This window comes from Lycorma delicatula, chromosome 9, assembly GCF_047948215.1.
Source record: "Lycorma delicatula isolate Av1 chromosome 9, ASM4794821v1, whole genome shotgun sequence".
NCBI lineage: Eukaryota > Metazoa > Arthropoda > Insecta > Hemiptera > Fulgoridae > Lycorma > Lycorma delicatula.
Window position 1 is genome coordinate 42,882,243 of NC_134463.1, and position 20,700 is coordinate 42,902,942.

The window sequence follows — 20,700 nt, forward strand, 5'->3', positions numbered from 1 at the left end:
TTTACTTTCTGAAATCATTTTTATTGTTGTTATTAATTTATGTATTTTATCAAAATAAAATGCATAGACAAATCGAAGGAGTCTATAATATTAAACTATTAATTTATTGGAGATTATGCTTTAAGTTAATTATTAATACATATGGCTGGTGTTTGTTAAACTTACTTTAAAAATACTGCTGCAAAATTAGCTGAAAATGGTGCAAGTAATGATGTATGCCATTTTCTGTTTGTCATATTATAATAATTTTCATGGGTTATGTGTTCAGAGTCTTTTGCTACACCCAGTCGTGCAAATAAGTTATATAATGTAGTTGAATGTCCAAAATAAAATACACCATTTGGTTCTTTGCTGGTTTCTTCATTCTTTGCGATGTCGCTATAAAAAAAAAAAAAAAACATCAACCATAATTGTCTTTTACAAGAAAAATTAATGCAGACATACTAAAGTAGTTGCAGCCTGTGTGTACAAACAAAAAACAATGATATAAGGATAGTTCAATAATACTTAAGACTGTATTAACTTTACAGAAGACATTGTTAGACAGATTTTTTTATATTAATATGTTTACATACATGCAGTATTCAACTGGTAGTATACAGTACAAAACAAAAATCCTGATTTTTAAATTATATGTTACAAAAATCACACTTGATGGGAAAAATTGAATTCTTACATTATATTACAATTAAGTTGCTCTTTTCTATATTATTCTTGAGGGTTTCAATCTATTTTAAGAAAAGTTATAGAATTATTTTTTTTGTTGTGCGTGAAAAAATGGAAACCAATTGTTTTTCTCAATTTTATAAAAGTATCTTGTTTTTCATTTTTCAATCTTCCTTAACTTAATTTGAGCGGTTATATAAAAATATCATTGTTAAGGTATATTTAAAACAATAAATGTATGGATTGTATTGCAAGTCCTTCACTAACATTCTTCAAACACTTGAACTATGCAGTTGTAAAGATGCTGAGAGACAACGGATTGACCGATGTGGACTTCGTGTGACAGCATCTTGTAAAGCTTGAACATTCTGTGGTGTACAGACAGTTCGCTCACGGCCTGGAGGTTTCTTTTTCATTGCCGAACCAGTTTCTTCAAAATTAGATATCCATGTTTTAATTGCATGTGCTGATGGAACACGGTCGTGCCGTCCCAGATTAAAATGACGGCAAAATTCTCTATACGCTTCCTCCACACTGTCATTGGTTTTGTAAAACACTTTGATAGCAAATGCACGTTCCGCACCACTCCAAGGATCCATGACAACTAAATGGCCGGATCCATTTGATAAGAGGCTGGCACCACTTATAAAGTGGTACCAATCGCCCATAGCTACCAACACAACTTTCAAAATTTCCCGTTTCTTTGAATCACCTGTATTACAAATTTTTTTCAAATAACTGTCAAATATGGCAGCCATTTTTAAAAACAATTTATTAATATTTTGATTCACTAAAGTTAAGAAACTTTATTTTTGCACCAAATTTTTTGTTTTAACCAACTGTTATGATATATTAGTAGTTTCATAGTTTTAATTTTTGAATTTTTAAAAGCATTGGGAAGGAATGAAGAATTTTCATTAAAATTGGTGATAATGTTACCTAAAATGAAAGAGTAGTCGCTAAACATAAGTTTACCAACATATTATAGGCCTTGATTTGTCTGTACAGCTACCTGTTTTACTATTGACCATCATAAAGAGTAGTGGTAAAAGACAAACATTTTGATTTATGTAAAAAGTAGATAATTAAAAAATATGTCATTTTGTCATTGAATAAAAACAAATTGGTTTAAAGTTAATTTTATTTAAACTCATGCATTTGTATATATATTTATTCTTTAGTTGTTTTCAAAAAACAATGTGACCCTGTTTTCTCTATAGCACAAAATAGGTTTAACAATTTTTAATGTGATGTGTTTATGAAAACATTGTAATTATGAAAACTTTAATCCGTAAGTACTGGTCAGATGAAAATTTGAACCAAACTCAATACTCTAGAATATCTAGTATACAAACTGCTAATATCTACTACACAAATTCATTAATATTGACAACAACCTTAATATATTCTATATATACAAAAGAAGGACCAAATCTTAATGTTATTGAACATTATGTAGCTTATTCCCACATGCTGTTATTAGTTTTTTGGGGGCTGATATGATGTTCATCATGAATTTGTTTTTTTGTTTCTCAAAGATGTGCTATATTTTCTATTTGCACTGTTAGTAAGGTTATTTACTTTGTTGCTGCCTCATTTAAATTTGTTATGATGCACCAGATCATCTGGAAATGCTATACATTCTATTATGAAGTTGTTTTTCATGTACCCAGTCTGACTCCAGTGCTAATCTTAGCAATCTTAGCTTTTTATTTATTCTTCATTCCCTAATATCACAATTAAAAAGGAGAAGTGAGAGTCTGTCACGTTATTCTGCATTAGTCATTTTCTCAAACATCTTTGTGATTTTCTCTTAGAACTTTATTTTGGAATAAATTTTTGTTAATGTTTGATAAATTTTCTTTTTTATTATCTAGACTGAATTCCTCAAGGATTTTAAGTATAATTTCTCTATTGATTGAATTGTATGCCTTTTAACACATTTAGTGCGGGCTACACGTGTCTGAGTAGTTGTCTGCCGTTAGGAGCAGACTACTTATTTACGAGTACCATTATTGTAATCTTTGTTATTGTTTAGTTTGAGCTCAGCTCTTAGCAGAAGTAGATTGTGTGTTGTGCGCATTGTAAGTAGATATTGTTCATGTAATTTATGTATCTGGTTTCCTGCTTGTTATGTTTTTTTACCTTTGCGCCGAGTTTTTAGTGTCTGAGCCAGTAAGTTGACACATTTTTTATTGTAAGTTATTTTATTTTTCATCTAATTCAGTGATGATGAACTTATAGATTCGGATGGTGAAGTGATCTTAATGAAAACTCCACATCAGAGGAGTTGTTTGAAAGTGAGCTGGATAATGATGAAACAAATCCCATTTCGGCAAATAGTATTATATGATTAAGGTAAATTCCTTTCAGGCCTGTAAGAGATAGTGGATTATTAGCACCAATTATGGGGGGGAGGGAGAACAGACCAATAGACTGGTTTCTTTTACTTGTGGATGATATTTTTTTAGAGTCTATTTGCAGAAATACGAACGAGTACGCTTTTGAACTGTTCTGTGGTTCTTTAACTTCTGAAAAATTTTGTATAACTTGGTGGAAAGACCTCAGTACTAGAATTAAAAGTTATCTTTGGTTTGTTGCTACACACAGGAACCAATAAACTCAATAGACTCCAGGATTATTGGAAAACCCACAGACTCTTCAACTTACCTGCTTGTAGACAGTACATGAGCCGTGATTGCTTTCTATTAATTCTTAGATGTTGTCTGTACTAAAGTCAATGTTCCTCACCTGCCTGCCCACGGTTGACCAGTCATTGCCTGATATTGATTGTCTGTTAGAAGTAAGACCACTAATAGATTATTTTAATACAACAATGATTTTGATGTAATATCTTTCAAGGGAATTGTGTTTTGATGAAGCAATGATACTTTGGAGAGGCCAGCTTATACTCAGATAGTATATAAAGGGTAAACGCCGTAAGTATGGCCTAAAGTTATACTGTCTAAATGTACCTGAAGGGCTCATTTTTAAGTTTGCCGTTTATAGCAGCGGCAATAACTTTTTTTCAGGGAAAGGTCATTGTGGAAAAGTCGTACTGTATCTCATGAATGAATTATTAAATCATGGACACTCATTCACGGATAACTTTTACAATAATTTTATCCTCACTTCCAAACTTCATGCAAAAGATACATATTGTACTGGTTCTCTACCGATTGATGGGAAGCATTCCCTGGATTTAGTTAAAAAGGACAATTTTGAAAAAAGGTGAAACCATCGTCCAATATGCAGATGGGATTATGATTGGAAAGTGAAAGGATAAAAGACTTGTCACCTACCTTTCTTCTCAGTTTGACAACAAAATCTGCACAATAATAAATAAAAGAAAACAGGAACAAGAGAAACAAAGACCCATTGTATATTATAATGCACATATGAAAGTTGTAGACAACAGACTAGATGATGGCTTATTATCCTTGTTAGAGAAAAACAATTTGTTGGTGCAAGAAAATAATTGTCCATATTTTATAAATGCTTATGGTCAATGTACACTACTTATACAACATGCACAGAGAGAATGATGAAGAGAAACTTTCTATATATGAATAACATATAAAGATCATAGAGGAACTTTTTCCACCTAAAGAGGAGCAGCCAAAACGAACTCCTCCAGGACGCCATACCATGCGCCAACCCACACGAAATGAAAATAGATAAAAAATGTGAGGAAAACAAAGCTGCTGAGTTTGTATCAAAAATGGAAAAAGAAAGCATACAACATTTTTTTTTTTAAGTTTGTGCAGAGAAGTCGGGTTTGTGCCCAGTTGAGTGCTTTGATAAGTTCCATGAAAACAAATATGTGGGTTGTAGAGCGATGAGATTGGTTGTAAATACTGTAAATATAACTTATAAATTAGTATTATTGTAATTAATGGTAGTAATGTGCAATACGAGGATTATTTTTTTTTCAAGGTCCGATCGGTCACGAAATTAAAACCACTGTGAAAATAACAAATTTTTTATTTGTAACAAGTACTTACATAGTTATGCTATTTCTCTATATAGTCACACTACGATTTAGACATTTGTCATAGTGTGGTACCAACTTTCCAATACCCTTGTCATAGAACGGAGCCGCCTGTGTTCTCAGCCATGTTTCTACGCTGGTCTGTGGTACTGAATTCTTTCACTCACAATGGTATAGAGAGATGACCTTGAAATTTCAAGAAACGAATCACTCAATACAGAAATTGTGAACCGATGATTTTCTCAAATTGCCTCATCCACTCGCTTCCCTCCCTGACCGCCTGCATCATGAACATCTGTACGTCATGCTTTAAAGTTTCTGCACCATTGTCGCACTTTGCTGTCACTCATTGAAGTTTCACCATACACATTACTTATTCGTCGATGAATTTCAGCTGCACTTTGAAGAAATCGAATTACCGCACGCACCTCACACTTGGCGGGAGATGCTATTGTTGTAGACATGTTTACATGCTAGCTGCATGTTCAGAACTAAATGAAGTGACGTGGCACGATTGAAGGCCATACTAGAGGCGCTGCGCAACACACATGCGCAAAGATTCATCCGATTTTTGCGCAAGTTTTTATTTCGCGACCGATCGGGCCTTGAAAAAAAATAACCCTCGTACATCAAATCACATTATAGTGCATATATTATATAGCAAAGGTTCATGTAATTTTTGCATGGGTTTTTATTTCGTGACCGATCGGACCTTGAAAAAAAATAACACTCGTATATTCCTTGAAACAAAGAACAGAAAGGGAACACTGCATGGCTGGCTCGGAATCAGATTGTTTGTGGTGCGCACTACTTGGATAAAGATTCTGGCTACATTCTACACTTTAATACAACATTTGGTAAGTATTTATTGAAAAATATTTTTTAGCATACTAGGTACCGTATTTATTATATACAATAGCACTGAACGTGTTAAAAGTCAATAAACGTGATTATGTTGTTCTTGACTCTCAGTTAGAGATGTATGCAGTTTTGGATTTTAAATTAAAAATTTGTTACATGCAGGAGTGACCTTTTCTAAAGCCCTCTTTTGTAACATATTTAAAACATAATCTGTTTTTATTTTATAATTGAGGTCACTCATAGGAGGCTATGAGTGACCTCCAGCTTCCTCCTGTACTTCTGAACCGCCACTGCCCTTTTCCATGCAGGGGCCGCATACAATAGGACTAATGTCACGGTTGCAGCTATGACTCGTCGACGTTTCTCTCGTGGCCCTACTGTGTTCGCCATCAGCCTCGAGATAGCTCTCAGCTGTTGTTCTGCCTTCTTTATTGCTTCCTCTACATGAGGTCCGAATGAACGGCGCTTGTCCATCCAGACCCCGAGGTATTTGGCCCTCGAGACTTGGCTTATCTCTGCACCATCGATGGTGAAGCGCATCTCCCTTAGCTGGCGTCGACCTGCAAGCACCAGCGCCTCCGACTTTTCTGGTGCTATTTGCAGACCGTGAGTCACCATCCAATGGTGCACCATTGCCAAGGCAATGTTTCCATTGGCCTCCACCTGCCTTGCCTCTCATCCCTTCCTTTGATCAGTAAGGCCAGGTCGTCGGCGAATCCGAAGACTTCAACCCCCTTCGGATAAGTCTGGCAAAGAACTCCATCATATGTGATGTTCCACAAGAGAGGGCCCAGCACCGAGCCTTGCGGGACCCCCGCTCGCATCTGAAACACCCGTTCGCCAGTATCCGTGAACGTGCACACTTCCCTGTCACTTAAGTAGTTACTAATGATCGCTAGAAGTTGTCCGGAAACTCCTTTCGCCCTCAATGCCTGCCCGATGACCTCCCATGGCAGGCTGTTGAAGGCGTTCCGGACATCCAACAGTATCAAGGCCAGAATCGCTCTTGTCCGCCGCATACCATTTGCTGCTGCGTCGACAGAGTACATTACCTCACGAATTGCGTGGACCGCTGACATGCCCTTCCGGAATCCAAATTGACGAGGGGAGAGTCCCCCTTGCTTCTGTACCTCTGCCAAGAGCCGCCTTTCCACGACACGTTCATACATCCTGTCCAGTGTACTGAGTAAGCGCACTGGTCGGAAAGATCCTGGCGAGTCTGGATTCCTCCCCGGCTTGGGTAGAAGTACCAAGCGTGCCTTCTTCCAGCATGATGGGAAAGCACCCTGCGTGAAGGCCTGGTTAAAACAGTCCAGCACCGTCCACAGGAATGCCCCCACCACCATCTTGGCCACCTCCCCTGGAATTCTATCCGGTCCTGGACTTTTCTTGGGGTTGAGCGCTGCCGCTGCCCCCTCCAGCTCCTGAAGCGAGATTCGCCTTGGCTCTCCTATTGGCGTCGTCTGCCATTCAACGGCCAGTAGTCTGGGGAAGAGTGATTCCACTATTCCGTTGATTTGCTCTCCTGGAATGACTGGCAGTCTCCTTCCCAGCTTTTTGGTGACAAGCTTATACGCTTGTCACCAAGGATCTTCTTGCAGCTGGTCAAGGAGACGCTTCCACGACTCACTCTTCGCTCTCCAAATCTCTCACCTCAGCTTTTTCCTAGACTCTCGGAGCTGTTGGGTCAGCTCTTCCACGTCATTTCTATCCAGCGCCCTACTCCTCTGTAGACGGCGACGTGCCCATTGCACGTCCGCCCTTACTTCCCTGACTTCAGCGGTCCACCAATAAACCTTCTTCTTGGGGCGTCTTGCTTCTTGAAGTTCAAGGTGGCAGGCCTCCTGGACTGCTGCATCCAGCTCCTCAGGTTCCCACCTGCGATCCTCATTGAATACTTTCGTGAGCCTCTCCTTCAGCTCCTCGAGATGTACTCTGTCAACGTACCACGTCGCTTGACTTCTGGCTGGAAGTGGGCCACTCAACTCTACCCACAATCCCCTGTGGTCGCTCCCTAAGTCATCTGCCAGCACTACGCACTCCTGTACAAGTGAAGCCACCGTTTCTGAAGCGTATGCGTGGTCAAGGACCGACCCTCGTTCTCCTCTCCAGAAGGTGGGGGTGTCATCATTGAGGCTGACCAGATTGAGTGAGGAGGTGAGCTCTGCAAGAGCCTCCCCTCGCTTATCCGTGACACCTCCACCCAATCCAGCGTGGTTGGCGTTGAAGTCGCCGATCAGCAGGGCAGGTAGGTCCATCCACCGAACATCCTCTCCCAACGCGTCCAGAAACGCCGTGAAGTCATCCCACGACGAGTTGGGGGAGATGTAGCAACAATACACGAGGATCTCCCCCCTTTAGTGCGAACGAATTCTGCTTCCGTCTGCTGGTCAGATAGCGCATACCTGCCGACAAGTCATTGAGCACCGCATCCTCTCTGGGGTCTACCAACCAGTCTCGGTCCCTGACCACCCCTCCATTTGGCTCTGATGTCAGTATTATATCTGCCTCCTTATTGACAGCTGCCTCCCACAGGAGATCGTGGGCCAGCCCACTCTTATTAGCGTTCATATAGATGAGCTTCATTGCGTAGTTTTCTTAGTTCTACAAGCCACATCTCTGAAACTGTGTCCGTTAACACCACACTTGGTACACTTGGCTTGTTCCTTGCAGTCGCGACGGAAGTGGCCCTCTCCTCCGCAATTGTAGCACATCTTCGAGTGGTCTGGCCCTTTGCATGCCGCCGCTAGGTGCCCTCTTTCCCAACATCGGAATCACTCAGGGCCATCTTCCCACAGGAGCACCCTACACGACTGCCAGCCCACTCTCATTCGTCCTCCCGCCACCAGCTGATCCGCAGCGTGCTTAGGAAGCACCACCGTCGCAATCTGAGTGTTATTAACCCAGTATATTATACTGATTATGTTATGCATCAGTCAGAAAAAAGGTTAATATTTTTATTTATGCAGAATAAGAATGAAGTAGTATTTTATGTAGTATGTAAATTATTATGGCAATTAATCCTCTATTATACCACTAAAAAAAAATAAATGTAAAATCTTTGAAAGATATTTTTAATGTGTAAAATTTATTTTTTTCATTTTTGTTTCTTGTTAAAATAAATTATTCTTGAGTTAAACAAATTAATTGTACGCAAATGAAAAAACACATTGAAATTGATGAATAAATAATGAGTAGATATTATTTAATTTAAGTAGTACAGATTACAAAAAAACAGTTCAACTCTTATGACAGGATGTCTGACACTTAGAGCACTTACCATAAAAAGATTAAGGTCTGTAAAAAATATACAGTAGGATCAAAAACTTGAACTCTATTAGCACAATACTGGTTAGTGGTTTAATTGCAATAATCTTTTGAAAATCTGTTATATCACTTTAGTTTCTTTGGTTATTTTTATTCAGATTTCTTATTTTCATAAATATAAGAGATATATAACCTCTAGGAAAGGAAGGTAGTATAGTCTTCCTTTACACCTTTTGAATTATTATTGATAAAAAGAAACTTATATACTTTAAGTTATTTGTTTAATTTATTATAAATAACAAAATAAACTGTGTAAAATCTTAATAAATATAGATAAAATATGTTAAATTTTTTACAGCTGACAAAAGATGTAGGTTTTTCACTTCTACTACATATTTGTTACTTTTATCAAAATTTTTTATCTTTAATTGCTTTATATAAATTTAAAATAACTGATCAAATTTGTATGTAACTTGAAATAAAAATTAAAGCCAACTTCTTATGCTTAGAGTGTTCCCATAAAGTACTGTTTAATTGTAATGATTCAATTTTAAGCATCATTTTTATCAATAATATGTTCATTTTTCTTTTACTTAGCTTCATAAACATAAGGAAAATTTATGTAATGAAAAACTAGAATTGAGTTTTTGATTTTTATACACTTTTTAGGGTCTTAGTCAGGATTTTTTTTTATTACTATTCTATTTGAATTAAAAGATATATTTACTTTGATTTTTAACTCTCCTTGAATAATTGTAGTATCTATTTTGGTGCAGACAATGAACAGAGTAAGTTTTTTTTTGTGTGTTGTGAGATACTATATCGTTAATTAGGTGTCATGTAACTTTTAGGTGTAGAAGGGCCAATTTTTAATTGATAAACATCTTGCAGAAGAGTTTGGTTTTCTGTGTAACCCTTAAATTGTTGTACAGATAAATTTATCACCTCGCTTAACATAAATAAACAAGTAGATGTCTTGTGGAGTTCTAAAAGGCATCCTGGTAACTGTATAACCATAGATAGAGCCAGGTTGGTGTGGATCTAATTCCATGATAATTATCCGAGGAAGAAGGGATGCCAAATAAGGAAAGAGGAAGGGATGATTGACCCACAGAGGAACTGTCAGAGATTAGGATAAATCATCAAAGTGTGTTGCATCAGATCTAAATAAACATAGTTATTAGTTAGTAAAACTGAATAGCAGACCAGCAGTTTGGTAAATTTAAAAAATGAATCTGACAGTACTATTACAATATCTTCTTTTGATAAATAAACCAATAAGAAGCTTTTTGTATGTGATTCTTTTAGTTTTCTGTTTCATAATTTTTAATTTAACTATTTATTATTATTTTCAGAAATACTACATATTAATCGGTTACTTATAATATGATTTATTATTTTTGTAGTTAATACTGAGATTTTATTGCAATTTTGTTTTAAAACCAATCTTTTATATATATATATATATAATGTTTATTGTTTTTATAATAAAATAATAGTTACTTATACTTTAATAAGCAAACATCTACTTTACTAAATAAAAGGTAAAATGTCTATACAGCAAAAAATTGATTTTAAATGATTAATAAAGATTTTTATTTATTACAATAATTTTGTTATCCTGTAGGGTGTAATAATGATCAAAATATCATCAGTCTTAACAGTATACAAGTTAACAGTCTTAACAGTATGATAAAAGAACTATCTCTCTCTAGGAAGTTGTAAATAGACCATTGACATTTGCCTAGATAAACATTACAGTTAATACAATTTTCAATAGAAGAATAAACTTACCTAAATCTGTTCATCATATCTTGTACTAATAGGCATCCTGTTCGTAAGTTTCCTGAATAGCCATGTCCAGAATTGTAATAATACGTTAGGTCAGGCATGTACTCGAGCACCTGGACAAATAATTTAGTTGGTTTGTTTTCTAATCTTATTAAAACAATAAAAAAAGTGGATTTTGAAAATTGTTCTTAAAGTAGTGTGAGTCCATACACTGCATTTAAACATATACTAAATGAATCAAAACATTTTTCAACCTCTCCTTTGTACTCCTACATTAACTCTTTCTGTGCAATAATTTATTAAATTACAAAATTAAATTGAATAATGTTTGCGAAGTCATGATGTATTATAAAACTAATTAAAATTTTCTATATAATTAATATAAACTATTTGGGTCAGTCTTATGAAATTTCTAACAATTTTGAATAAAAATAATTCTTATTAGTTCTTTATACCCAATTTTTGATGCTGTGCGATATTAGCAATCAGGCAGTTTTCTAAAAACAGCTTGTTAACTTCTGTGTAATATTATATTGCTAGACTTGGAGTGGAAGGAATGAAAATAAAAAAATTATAATTTTTATTTCATATTTGTTTTTTAATAGAGAAAGAAATTAGGTTAAAAGTTAGAATAAGGACACTAAAAAAAATAATCTTGTAATATTCTTTTCATATCTATTAAAGGTACGACATCAACCTAGCAATCACAGCTTTAATAGCTGCGACTCCATTTAATTCTCTGGTTGAATGATAGAACTGTTCTCAGAGATTATCCCTCTCACCATGACATCCTTCTCCTTCCAGTACAGCTTTCATTTTTTTTTGTTCCCTGAATTATTAAATCAAGTACAGAATATTTTTCTCCTTGTCCAAATTTTTCCTGACCATTTCAAATTTCTTTTCCTCTCATATATTCTTATGCGTTCTCCCTAAAATATCCTTATTGTAAACTTTTTCTGAATAATATAAATTTAAGGATTCATTTGTAAATTTTGTTTTAAAAGGTTCTGATTTTGAATTCTTGTTGTTTAGTGTCTGATTTTCTTTGTGAAAGAGGTAGAAAATACGTAACATGTAAACATTCTAATTGAGCAGTTGTAAATTAATATACCTGTTTGTAATCATCTTTTAGTTTTGCAAGAGAAGTTGTATAGTTTCTACTCATGTGTATACTTTAAGGGATTGACCCCTAACACAGTTTAGCCAACTATTCAGATATTTGTATTTAAAACCCCTTTCTATGAGTACAGATATATTGTTAATCTTGAGTTAAACATACAAGTCCACATATTAAATATCAGTTTGTTTTTCTTAAAATTAATTTTCAATCTATATTCATCATTTGTCTAATTTAAGTTTGTGTTGTTGCCACATGCTGTGCTTACTATCAGCGAGTGCGATGCTAGCTGGTAAATGTCAGGGGAACTTGCATTCCACTTATCCGCCTGCACATGCATTCCTCCCACCAAGCCAGCTGACTGTGCAACGGACCCACCATGCACAGGCGGCTTTATGAGGTGCAGCACAGTAATGCAAGAGTATTTACTTTAATGGCTTGTGATCTCCCAACCACAATCCATTGAGGTGAGCCAAGATCACTGGAGACCAGCAACTGGATTTTTTCAATAAACTATGCATGTGATAGTGAGCGTATGATGATTTTAAAGAGAATAGAATAATGCAACCTAGATACTATAATTTTTTCTAATAAACGATATTGTTTGAAATTCTTCAATCAGAATATTCAATAAACGGCTTGAAAAACAGATTAAAAACCAACTGGCCAGCAAGTTGTTTAAGTGTGATGATATCTATATCAGCTACCTTAGTTTCGATTCTTGGCCAGGGTCAGACATCTTTCCACTTAAAATTCCATTCATCTCATCCTTCTTATTAAAATATACATTTTGTATTTCCAATGTAATGCATTAAAATGGAGTAAAATAAAAGAATATATATATATATATATAAGAAATAATCATGGAAGTTTTTAATAGTAATAATATACATCCATAATTGGATAATTTTAAATTAATTTAAATTGCATTATTAAAAATTTTGTTGCAGAAGTGTTGAATTCTATTCTAAAAAAACCATAAGGAAAGCTACATATAAATTAAAGCAGATTAAGTTAAGAATAAGAATATTTATTTGCTAACATTTTTAAAAATTGTAATTTTCTTGAATGAGATAAAAGTCTCAGTTTCTTTGGCTCTGGCCTAAAATGAATAACATAGGATAAAGAAGACTGAAGTATAATTTAGTATTTCTCACACCCCTATAGTGATTTCTGAGGTGGAAAATTTACAATAAGAACTTTTTTTTTGTCTTCAGTCATTTGACTGGTTTGATGCAGCTCTCCAAGATTCCCCATCTAGTGCTAGTCGTTTCATTTCAGTATACCCTCTACATCGTACATCCCTAACAATTTGTTTTACATATTCCAAACATGGCCTGCCTACACAATTTTTTCCTTCTACCTGTCCTTCCAATATTAAAGCGACTATTGCAGGATGCCTTAGTATGTGGCCTATAAGTCTGTCTCTTCTTTTAACTATATTTTTCCAAATGCTTCTTTCTTCATCTATTTGCCGCAATACCTCTTCATTTATCACTTTATCCATTCATCTGATTTTTAACATTCTCCTATAGCACCACATTTCAAAAGCTTCTAATCTTTTCTTCTCAGATACTCCGATTGTCCAAGTTTCACTTCCATATAAACCGACACTCCAAACATACACTTTCAAAAATCTTTTCCTGACATTTAAATTAATATTTGATGTAAACAAATTATATTTCTTACTGAAGGCTCGTTTAGCTTGTGCTATTCGGCATTTTATATCGCTCCTGCTTCGTCCATCTTTAGTAATTCTACTTCCCAAATAACAAAATTCTTCTATCTCCATAATCTTTTCTCCTCATAATCTTTTCTCCTCCTATTTCCACATTCAGTGGTCCATCTTTGTTATTTCTACTACATTTCATTACTTTTGTAATGTTCTTGTTTATTTTCATGCGATAGTTCTTGCGTAGGACATCATCTATGCCGTTCATTGTTTCTTCTAAATCCTTTTTACTCTCTGCTAGAATTACTATATCATCAGCAAATCGTAGCATCTTTATCTTTTCACCTTGTACTGTTACTACGAATCTAAATTGTTCTTTAACATCATTAACTGCTAGTTCCATGTAAAGATTAAAAAGTAACGGAGATAGGGAACATCCTTGTCGGACTACCTTTCTTATTACGGCTTCTTTCTTATGTTCTTCAATTGTTACTGTTGCTGTTTGGTTCCTGTACATGTTAGCAATTGTTCTTCTATCTCTGTAATTGAACCCTAATTTTATTAAAATGCTGAACATTTTATTCCAGTCTACGTTATCGAATGCCTTTTCTAGGTCTATAAACGCCAAGTATGTTGGTTTGTTTTTCTTTAATCTTCCTTCTACTATTAATCTCAGGCCTAAAATTGCTTCCCTTGTCCCTATACGTTTCCTGAAACCAAATTGGTCTTCTCCTAACACTTCTTCCACTCTCCTCTCAATTCTTCTGTACAGAATTCTAGTTAAGATTTTTGATGCATGACTAGTTAAACTAATTGTTCTGTATTCTTCACATTTATCTGCCCCTGCTTTCTTTGGTATCATGACTATAACACTTTTTTTGAAGTCTGATGGAACTTCCCCTTTTTCATAAATATTACACACCAGTTTGTATAATCTTTCAATCGCTTCCTCACCTGCACTGCGCAGTAATTCTACAGGTATTCCGTCTATTCCAGGAGCCTTTCCGCCATTTAAATCTTTTAATGCTCTCTTAAATTCAGATCTCAGTATTGTTTCTCCCATTTCATCCTCCTCAACTTCCTCTTCTTCCTCTATAACACCAAATTCTAATCATTTCCTCCGTATAAGTCTTCAATATATTCCACCCATCTATCGACTTTACCTTTCGTATTATATATTGGTGTACCATCTTTGTTTAACACATTATTAGATTTTAATTTATGTACCCCAAAATTTTCCTTAACTTTCCTGTATGCTCCGTCTATTTTACCAATGTTCATTTCTCTTTCCACTTCTGAATACTTTTCTTTAATCCACTCTTCTTTCGCCAGTTTGCACTTCCTGTTTATGGCATTTCTTAATTGCCGATAATTCCTTTTACTTTCTTCATCACTAGCATACTTATATTTTCTACGTTCATCCATCAGCTGCAATATATTGTCTGAAACCCAAGGTTTTCTACCAGTTCTCGTTATTCCGCCTAAGTTTGCTTCTGCTGATTTAAGAATTTCCTTTTTAACATTCTCCCATTCTTCTTCTACATTTTCTATCTTTTCTTTTTTACTCAGACCTCTTGCGATGTCCTTCTCAAAAATCTTCTTTACCTCCTCTTCCTCAAACTTCTCTAAATTCCACCGATTCATCTGACACCTTTTCTTCAGGCTTTTAAACCCCAATTTATATGTTGGCAATTACTAAATTATACTTCGTGCAAAACTCTATAAGTCGGTCCCTTCTTTCATTCCTTTTGCCCAGCCTGTATTCACCCACTATATTTCCTTCCTTGCCTTTTCCAATGCTTGCATTCCAATCTCCAACTATTATTAAATTTTCATCTCCTTTTACGTATTTAATTGCTTCATCAATCTCTTCGTATACACACTCTACCTCATCATCATCATGGGCGCTTGTAGGCATATAGACGTTAACAATCGTCGGTTTAGGTTTTGATTTTATCCTTATTACAATGATTCTATCGCTATGTGTTTTGAAATACTTTACTCTCTTCCCTATCTTCTTGTTCATTATGAAACCTACTCCTGCCTGCCCATTATTTGAAGCTGAGTTAATTACTCTAAAATCACCTGACCAAAAGTCGCCTTCCTCTTCCCACCGAACCTCACTAATTCCTACTACATCGACATTTATCCTATCCATTTCCCTTTTTAAATTTTCTAGCCTACCAACCTTTTTTAAGCTTCTAACATTCCACGCTCCGACTCGTAGAATGTTATTTTTTAATTTTCTGGTGACCCCTTCCTTAGTAGTCCCCACCCAGAGATCCAAACGGGGGACTAGTTTACCTCCGGAATATTTTACCAAGGAAGGCGCCTCCATCATTGTTATATGAAAATGCAGAGAGCCACATTTTCTTGGAAAAAAAGCAGCTGTAGTTTTCCATTGCTTTCAGCTGCGCAGTACTCAGGGGACTGAGTGATGTTGATATGGCCGTTTAAGTCATTGTGACTCACGCCCCTAACAACTACTGAAAGAGCTGCTGCCCTCTTTCAGGAATCAGTCTGGCTCTCAACAGATACCTCTCCGATATGGTTGCACCTTCGGTCCAGCTACTCTGTATCCCTGAGCACTCAAGCCGCTTCACCAACGGCAAGGTCTCATGATTCATAGAGGAGGAATCAAAATAAGATCTTATGATTTATTTATTTGTTTTTGTTTCACAGTAGTAGTAATAATAATATATTTACTCTTTTGATATAATTGTTGAAAATGGAATGCAATTCATAAAATTAAATGTAATATGTTTTCTTTTTATTTAAAAAAATGTATTTCTTTCTTCTCCCTTTCACAACAGAAATAAATATAAGAATTTAGTTCGTATTTAACAGAAGTATAGTTTCATAAGCTTATTTATTATTATTTTTTTATAATACAAAGGATGTTTGATAATCTTTCCAGATTACCAATGAAAAATTTTTTATTTTACATATTCTTCTTTTACCTTGATATACTAATTTTAATAATATTCAGAAGCTTTTTTTATGTTAAAAGAAAAATGGTGATTTGTCTAAATTTTTATAAGTACTGTGTTCAATGGTTTTTTGATTATTAAGGCAATTTCTCTCTAGCAAGCCATTCTGTCATCTTTTGAAACAGGAAAATGTCATGATGAAAGATGAAAAATCAACTTTTTTTATTTGACGCAGTTATTTTTGCTTTATTCAGTAGCTTAGATAATGCTACATAATATTCTTCTGGTACCTGTACTTGTCAATTATCATATACATTTTTCATTAGTGCTGCAATCTACTGCGATTCTGGATTATTATCAAATGCTCCCAGTATTTATTAAATACTTACTTGTAATTCACTTTTCAAGAAGCATGCACACCATGGGGATAGTTCTTCAAATTTCCATGCCTTTTTGTATCGACACATGTCATACATATTTTCTACCTCATCTGTTGTAATCAGGAAAAAGATCATTAATTTAATTCATACAAGTATATAATATTAGTTGTATTATGTTTTCCTATTTTTTTCATTAAGTGAGTTATGATGATAATAATAAAACATAACTAGTGTATTAATTTTCATCTAGTGATTATTAATTTTGGATGAAAAATTAATATACTATAGAAAATATATTTATGCATGTTTATTTATTTATTTAGAAGTTTGGTAAAATAGACGGAGCATACAGGAAAGTTAAGGAAAATTTTGGGGTACATAAATTAAAATCTAATAATGTGTTAAATAAAGATGGTATACCGATATATAATATGAAAGACAAAGTCGATAGGTGGGTGGAATATATTGAAGACTTATACGGAGGAAATGAATTAAAAAATGGTCTTAGAGAGGAAGAAGAGGAAATTCGAAGAGGATGAAACAGGTGAAACAATACTGAGATCTGAATTTAAGGAGAATTAAAAGATATGAATGGCAGAAAGGCTCCTGGAATAGACGGAATACCTGTAGAATTACTGCGCAGTGCAGGTGAGGAAGCGATTGAGAGATTATACAAACTGGTGTGTAATATTTATGAAAAAGGGGAAGTTCCATCAGACTTCAAAAAAAGTGTTATAGTCATGATACCAAAGAAAGCAGGGGCAGATAAATGTGAAGAATACAGAACAATTAGTTTAACTAGTCATGCATCAAAAATCTTAACTAGAATTCTGTACAGAAGAATTGAGAGGAGAGTGGAAGAAGTGTTAGGAGAAGACCAATTTGGTTTCAGGAAACGTATAGGGACAAGGGAAGCAATTTTAGGCCTGAGATTAATAGTAGAAGGAAGATTAAAGAAAAACAAACCAACATACTTGGCGTTTATAGACCTAGAAAAGGCATTCGATAACGTAGACTGGAATAAAATGTTCAGCATTTTAATTAAATTAGGGTTCAATTACAGAGATAGAAGAACAATTGCTAACATGTACAGGAACCAAACAGCAACAGTAATAATTGAAGAACATAAGAAATAAGCCATAATAAGAAAGGGAGTCCGACAAGGATGTTCCCTATTCCCGTTACTTTTTAATCTTTACATAGAACTAGCAGTTAATGATGTTAAAGAACAATTTAGATTTGTAGTAACAGTATAAGATGAAAAGATAAAGATGCTACGATTTGCTGATTGTATAGTAATTGTAGCTGAGCGTAAAAAGGATTTAGAAGGAACAATGAACGGCATGGATGAAGTCCTACGCAAGAACTATCCCATGAAAATAAACAAGAACAAAACATAATGAAATGTAGTAGAAATAACAAAGATGGACCACTGAATGTAAAAATAGGAAGAGAAAAGATTATGGAGATTAATTATGGAGATATGGAGAATTTTGTTATTTGGGAAGTAGAATTACTAAAGATGGACTAAGCAGAAGCGATATAAAATGCTGAATAGCACAGGCGAAACAAGCCTTCAGTCAGAAATATAATTTGTTTACATCAAAAATTAATTTAAACATCAGGAAAAGATTTTTGAAAGTATATGTTTGGAGCATAGTCTCATGGAAGTGAAACTTGGACAGTCTGAGTACCTGAGAAGAAAAGATTACAAGCTTTTAAAAGGTGGTGCTATAGGAGAATGTTAAAAATCAGATGAGTGGATAAAGTAACAAATGAAGTGGTGTTGCAGCAAATACATGAAGAAAGGAGTGTTTGGAAAACTATAGTTAAAAGAAGAGACAGACTTATAGGCCACATATTAAGGCATCCTGGAATAGTTTCTTTAATGTTGGAGGGACAGGTAGAAGGAAAAAATGATGCAGGCAGGCATCGTTTGGAATATGTAAAACAAATTGTTAGGGATGTAGGATGTAGGGGTATACTGGAATGAAACGACTAGCACTAAATAGGGAATCTTGGAGAGCTGCATCAAACCAGTCAAATGACTGAAGACAAAAAAAATGTATTTATTTAATTGAAATAAATGGACATGAAATCCATGAACACAAAACATAAAAAATATAAAGCAAATAACAAAATTATGATTCATGAGTTAAAAAATTTCTTGATAAGTTATTAATAGTATTTAATCTATTATTAGAAATGTAATGTCTAAACCAGCTTAAGTGTTCATTACATAGTAAAGATAGCATAGAAATAGATTATCTCCTATTAGAATCGATTGAAACATAAAAATATTGAAAATTATGTCGTAGAATCTAGTTGGTACATGAAAGTCAAGAAGTTGAAATAAATTAGTGCAGTCAAACTAATTATTCAAAATTTTATAGTCAAATATATTTTGACTATTCTCATCTGAGATGATTCAATACTTGGTATTTTTAACAAATTAGAAACACGAGTAATATTATGATAATAAAGTCACCAATTTTATAGGCGGCATATTTAAGAATGATTCTACTCTAGTAGTTTTAATTGCAAGTCAGTTAAAGGTCGCCAGACGCAGAGCCATAAGTTAGTATCTCGTATATATAAAAGCATAATATAAAGTTCTGTAAGAGAGTATTTCTAAAATTTGTAGAGAATCTCTTAATAAAATGTACTATTTTTAGTGATGTAGAAACAGTAAAACCAATGTGTTCACTTGAGGGTAACTTACTATCAAAATATTCTTTCTATTTTTTTTATAGAAGATACCTTTTGTATTGCAGTTTCATTCAGTAAATAATTATAATCAACATTTGCAAACCTTTCAAATTGAATATAAAACATTTTTTTAAGTTACAAGAAACACCATTTAAGTCATTACACCATTTTTGTCTTTGTGTTCAAGTCAGTTTGAAGCAATTGAATATTAACAGATTTGTAATAGGTATAAACAGTTTCATACCATCCATAAATAATAAAAAATGTGAATAATGTATTATTAAACTAATGTCATTTGTAAATGTTAGGAAAAATGGAGGATCCAATTGCGTTCTTTATCCTCCTCCAGATGTAACGTAAATTGGCTTAGAGATCAAATTATAAGTTTTAACATACTGAATTTTGTTTATAAAAAATGAGTGTAACCAAGACAACAATTTACCATTAAATCCACCAGTAGCAAGTTTTCTAATAAATAATCTGAATTGATTATATTAAATGCACAACAAAAATCAGTATAAATTGTAGAAGATAATAACCACTATTTACCTGCATCAACAATATATTCCATATATATAAACAAGTTTGTTTATAAGTAGATTTTCCTTCCAGAAAACCATGTTATTCAGGAACTATAAATTTCTTAATGCAAGCTGTAATTTTCATATAATCTAACTTAAAGAGTCTAGAAAAAACATTACATCTCTGATAGAGCGATAATTATTGATATTTGAAGTATTTCCATTTTTAAATAATGGGCTTAAGTAGCAAATTTTCCAAAAAAATAGGAAAAATAAAAGTATTTAAAGAACACTGAAGAGCTTAGTTAAAAACGGTACAATTAAAGCAGAACATTTCTTAACTAAAACAGGATGAATAATATCTGGGCCAAGTGAAGAATTATCATTATGCTGGCGAATGGCCTCTTCAACATCATTCTTAGTTAAAATAATATTAGTGAAACAATCATTACAGTTAAATGTAATTTCAGTCGAGGAAAAATCATTATTAGTGTAGACACTCCCAAATTTTTTAGTAAAAATTTCAGCACCCATGTCAGCATACTCATTTTGTAGATGCATTCAAGATAGATAAGATCTACCATTATCATTTTTATTAGCAATTTAAAAAAAAAAAATTGGTACCATTGGATAAAGATTCTTCACTTTAACAGTATAATTTAATAAATTTCTATCACTGTTATATACTTTTATATACTTTATTATATACTTTTATATTATTATATATTTCATTCTTTCTTAAATAATTCATAATAATAAGTATATCTATATTTATTTATTAAGGTGAGTAGTAAC

At 34.0% G+C, this 20,700-nt stretch overlaps 2 protein-coding genes across 7 annotated transcripts in view; both read right to left on the reverse strand.

The window, feature by feature from the left end:
• The window catches only part of LOC142330499 (multiple inositol polyphosphate phosphatase 1-like), a 461,575-nt gene that overhangs the window by 84,807 nt on the left and 356,068 nt on the right, over positions 1-20,700 (reverse strand). The gene's annotated exons all lie outside the window — the stretch shown is intronic.
• Positions 1-20,700, reverse strand: part of LOC142330501 (multiple inositol polyphosphate phosphatase 1-like) — a 50,587-nt gene that overhangs the window by 7,344 nt on the left and 22,543 nt on the right. For all 6 annotated transcript variants that reach the window (XM_075375803.1, XM_075375799.1, XM_075375798.1 and 3 more), the window contains exons 7-9: positions 16,685-16,785; positions 10,580-10,689; positions 166-378 (exon numbers count right to left, since the gene is read on the reverse strand). In XM_075375803.1, the coding sequence (XP_075231918.1) occupies positions 166-378; positions 10,580-10,689; positions 16,685-16,785 (424 nt within the window). The remainder of the gene's footprint in view (positions 1-165; positions 379-10,579; positions 10,690-16,684; positions 16,786-20,700) is intronic.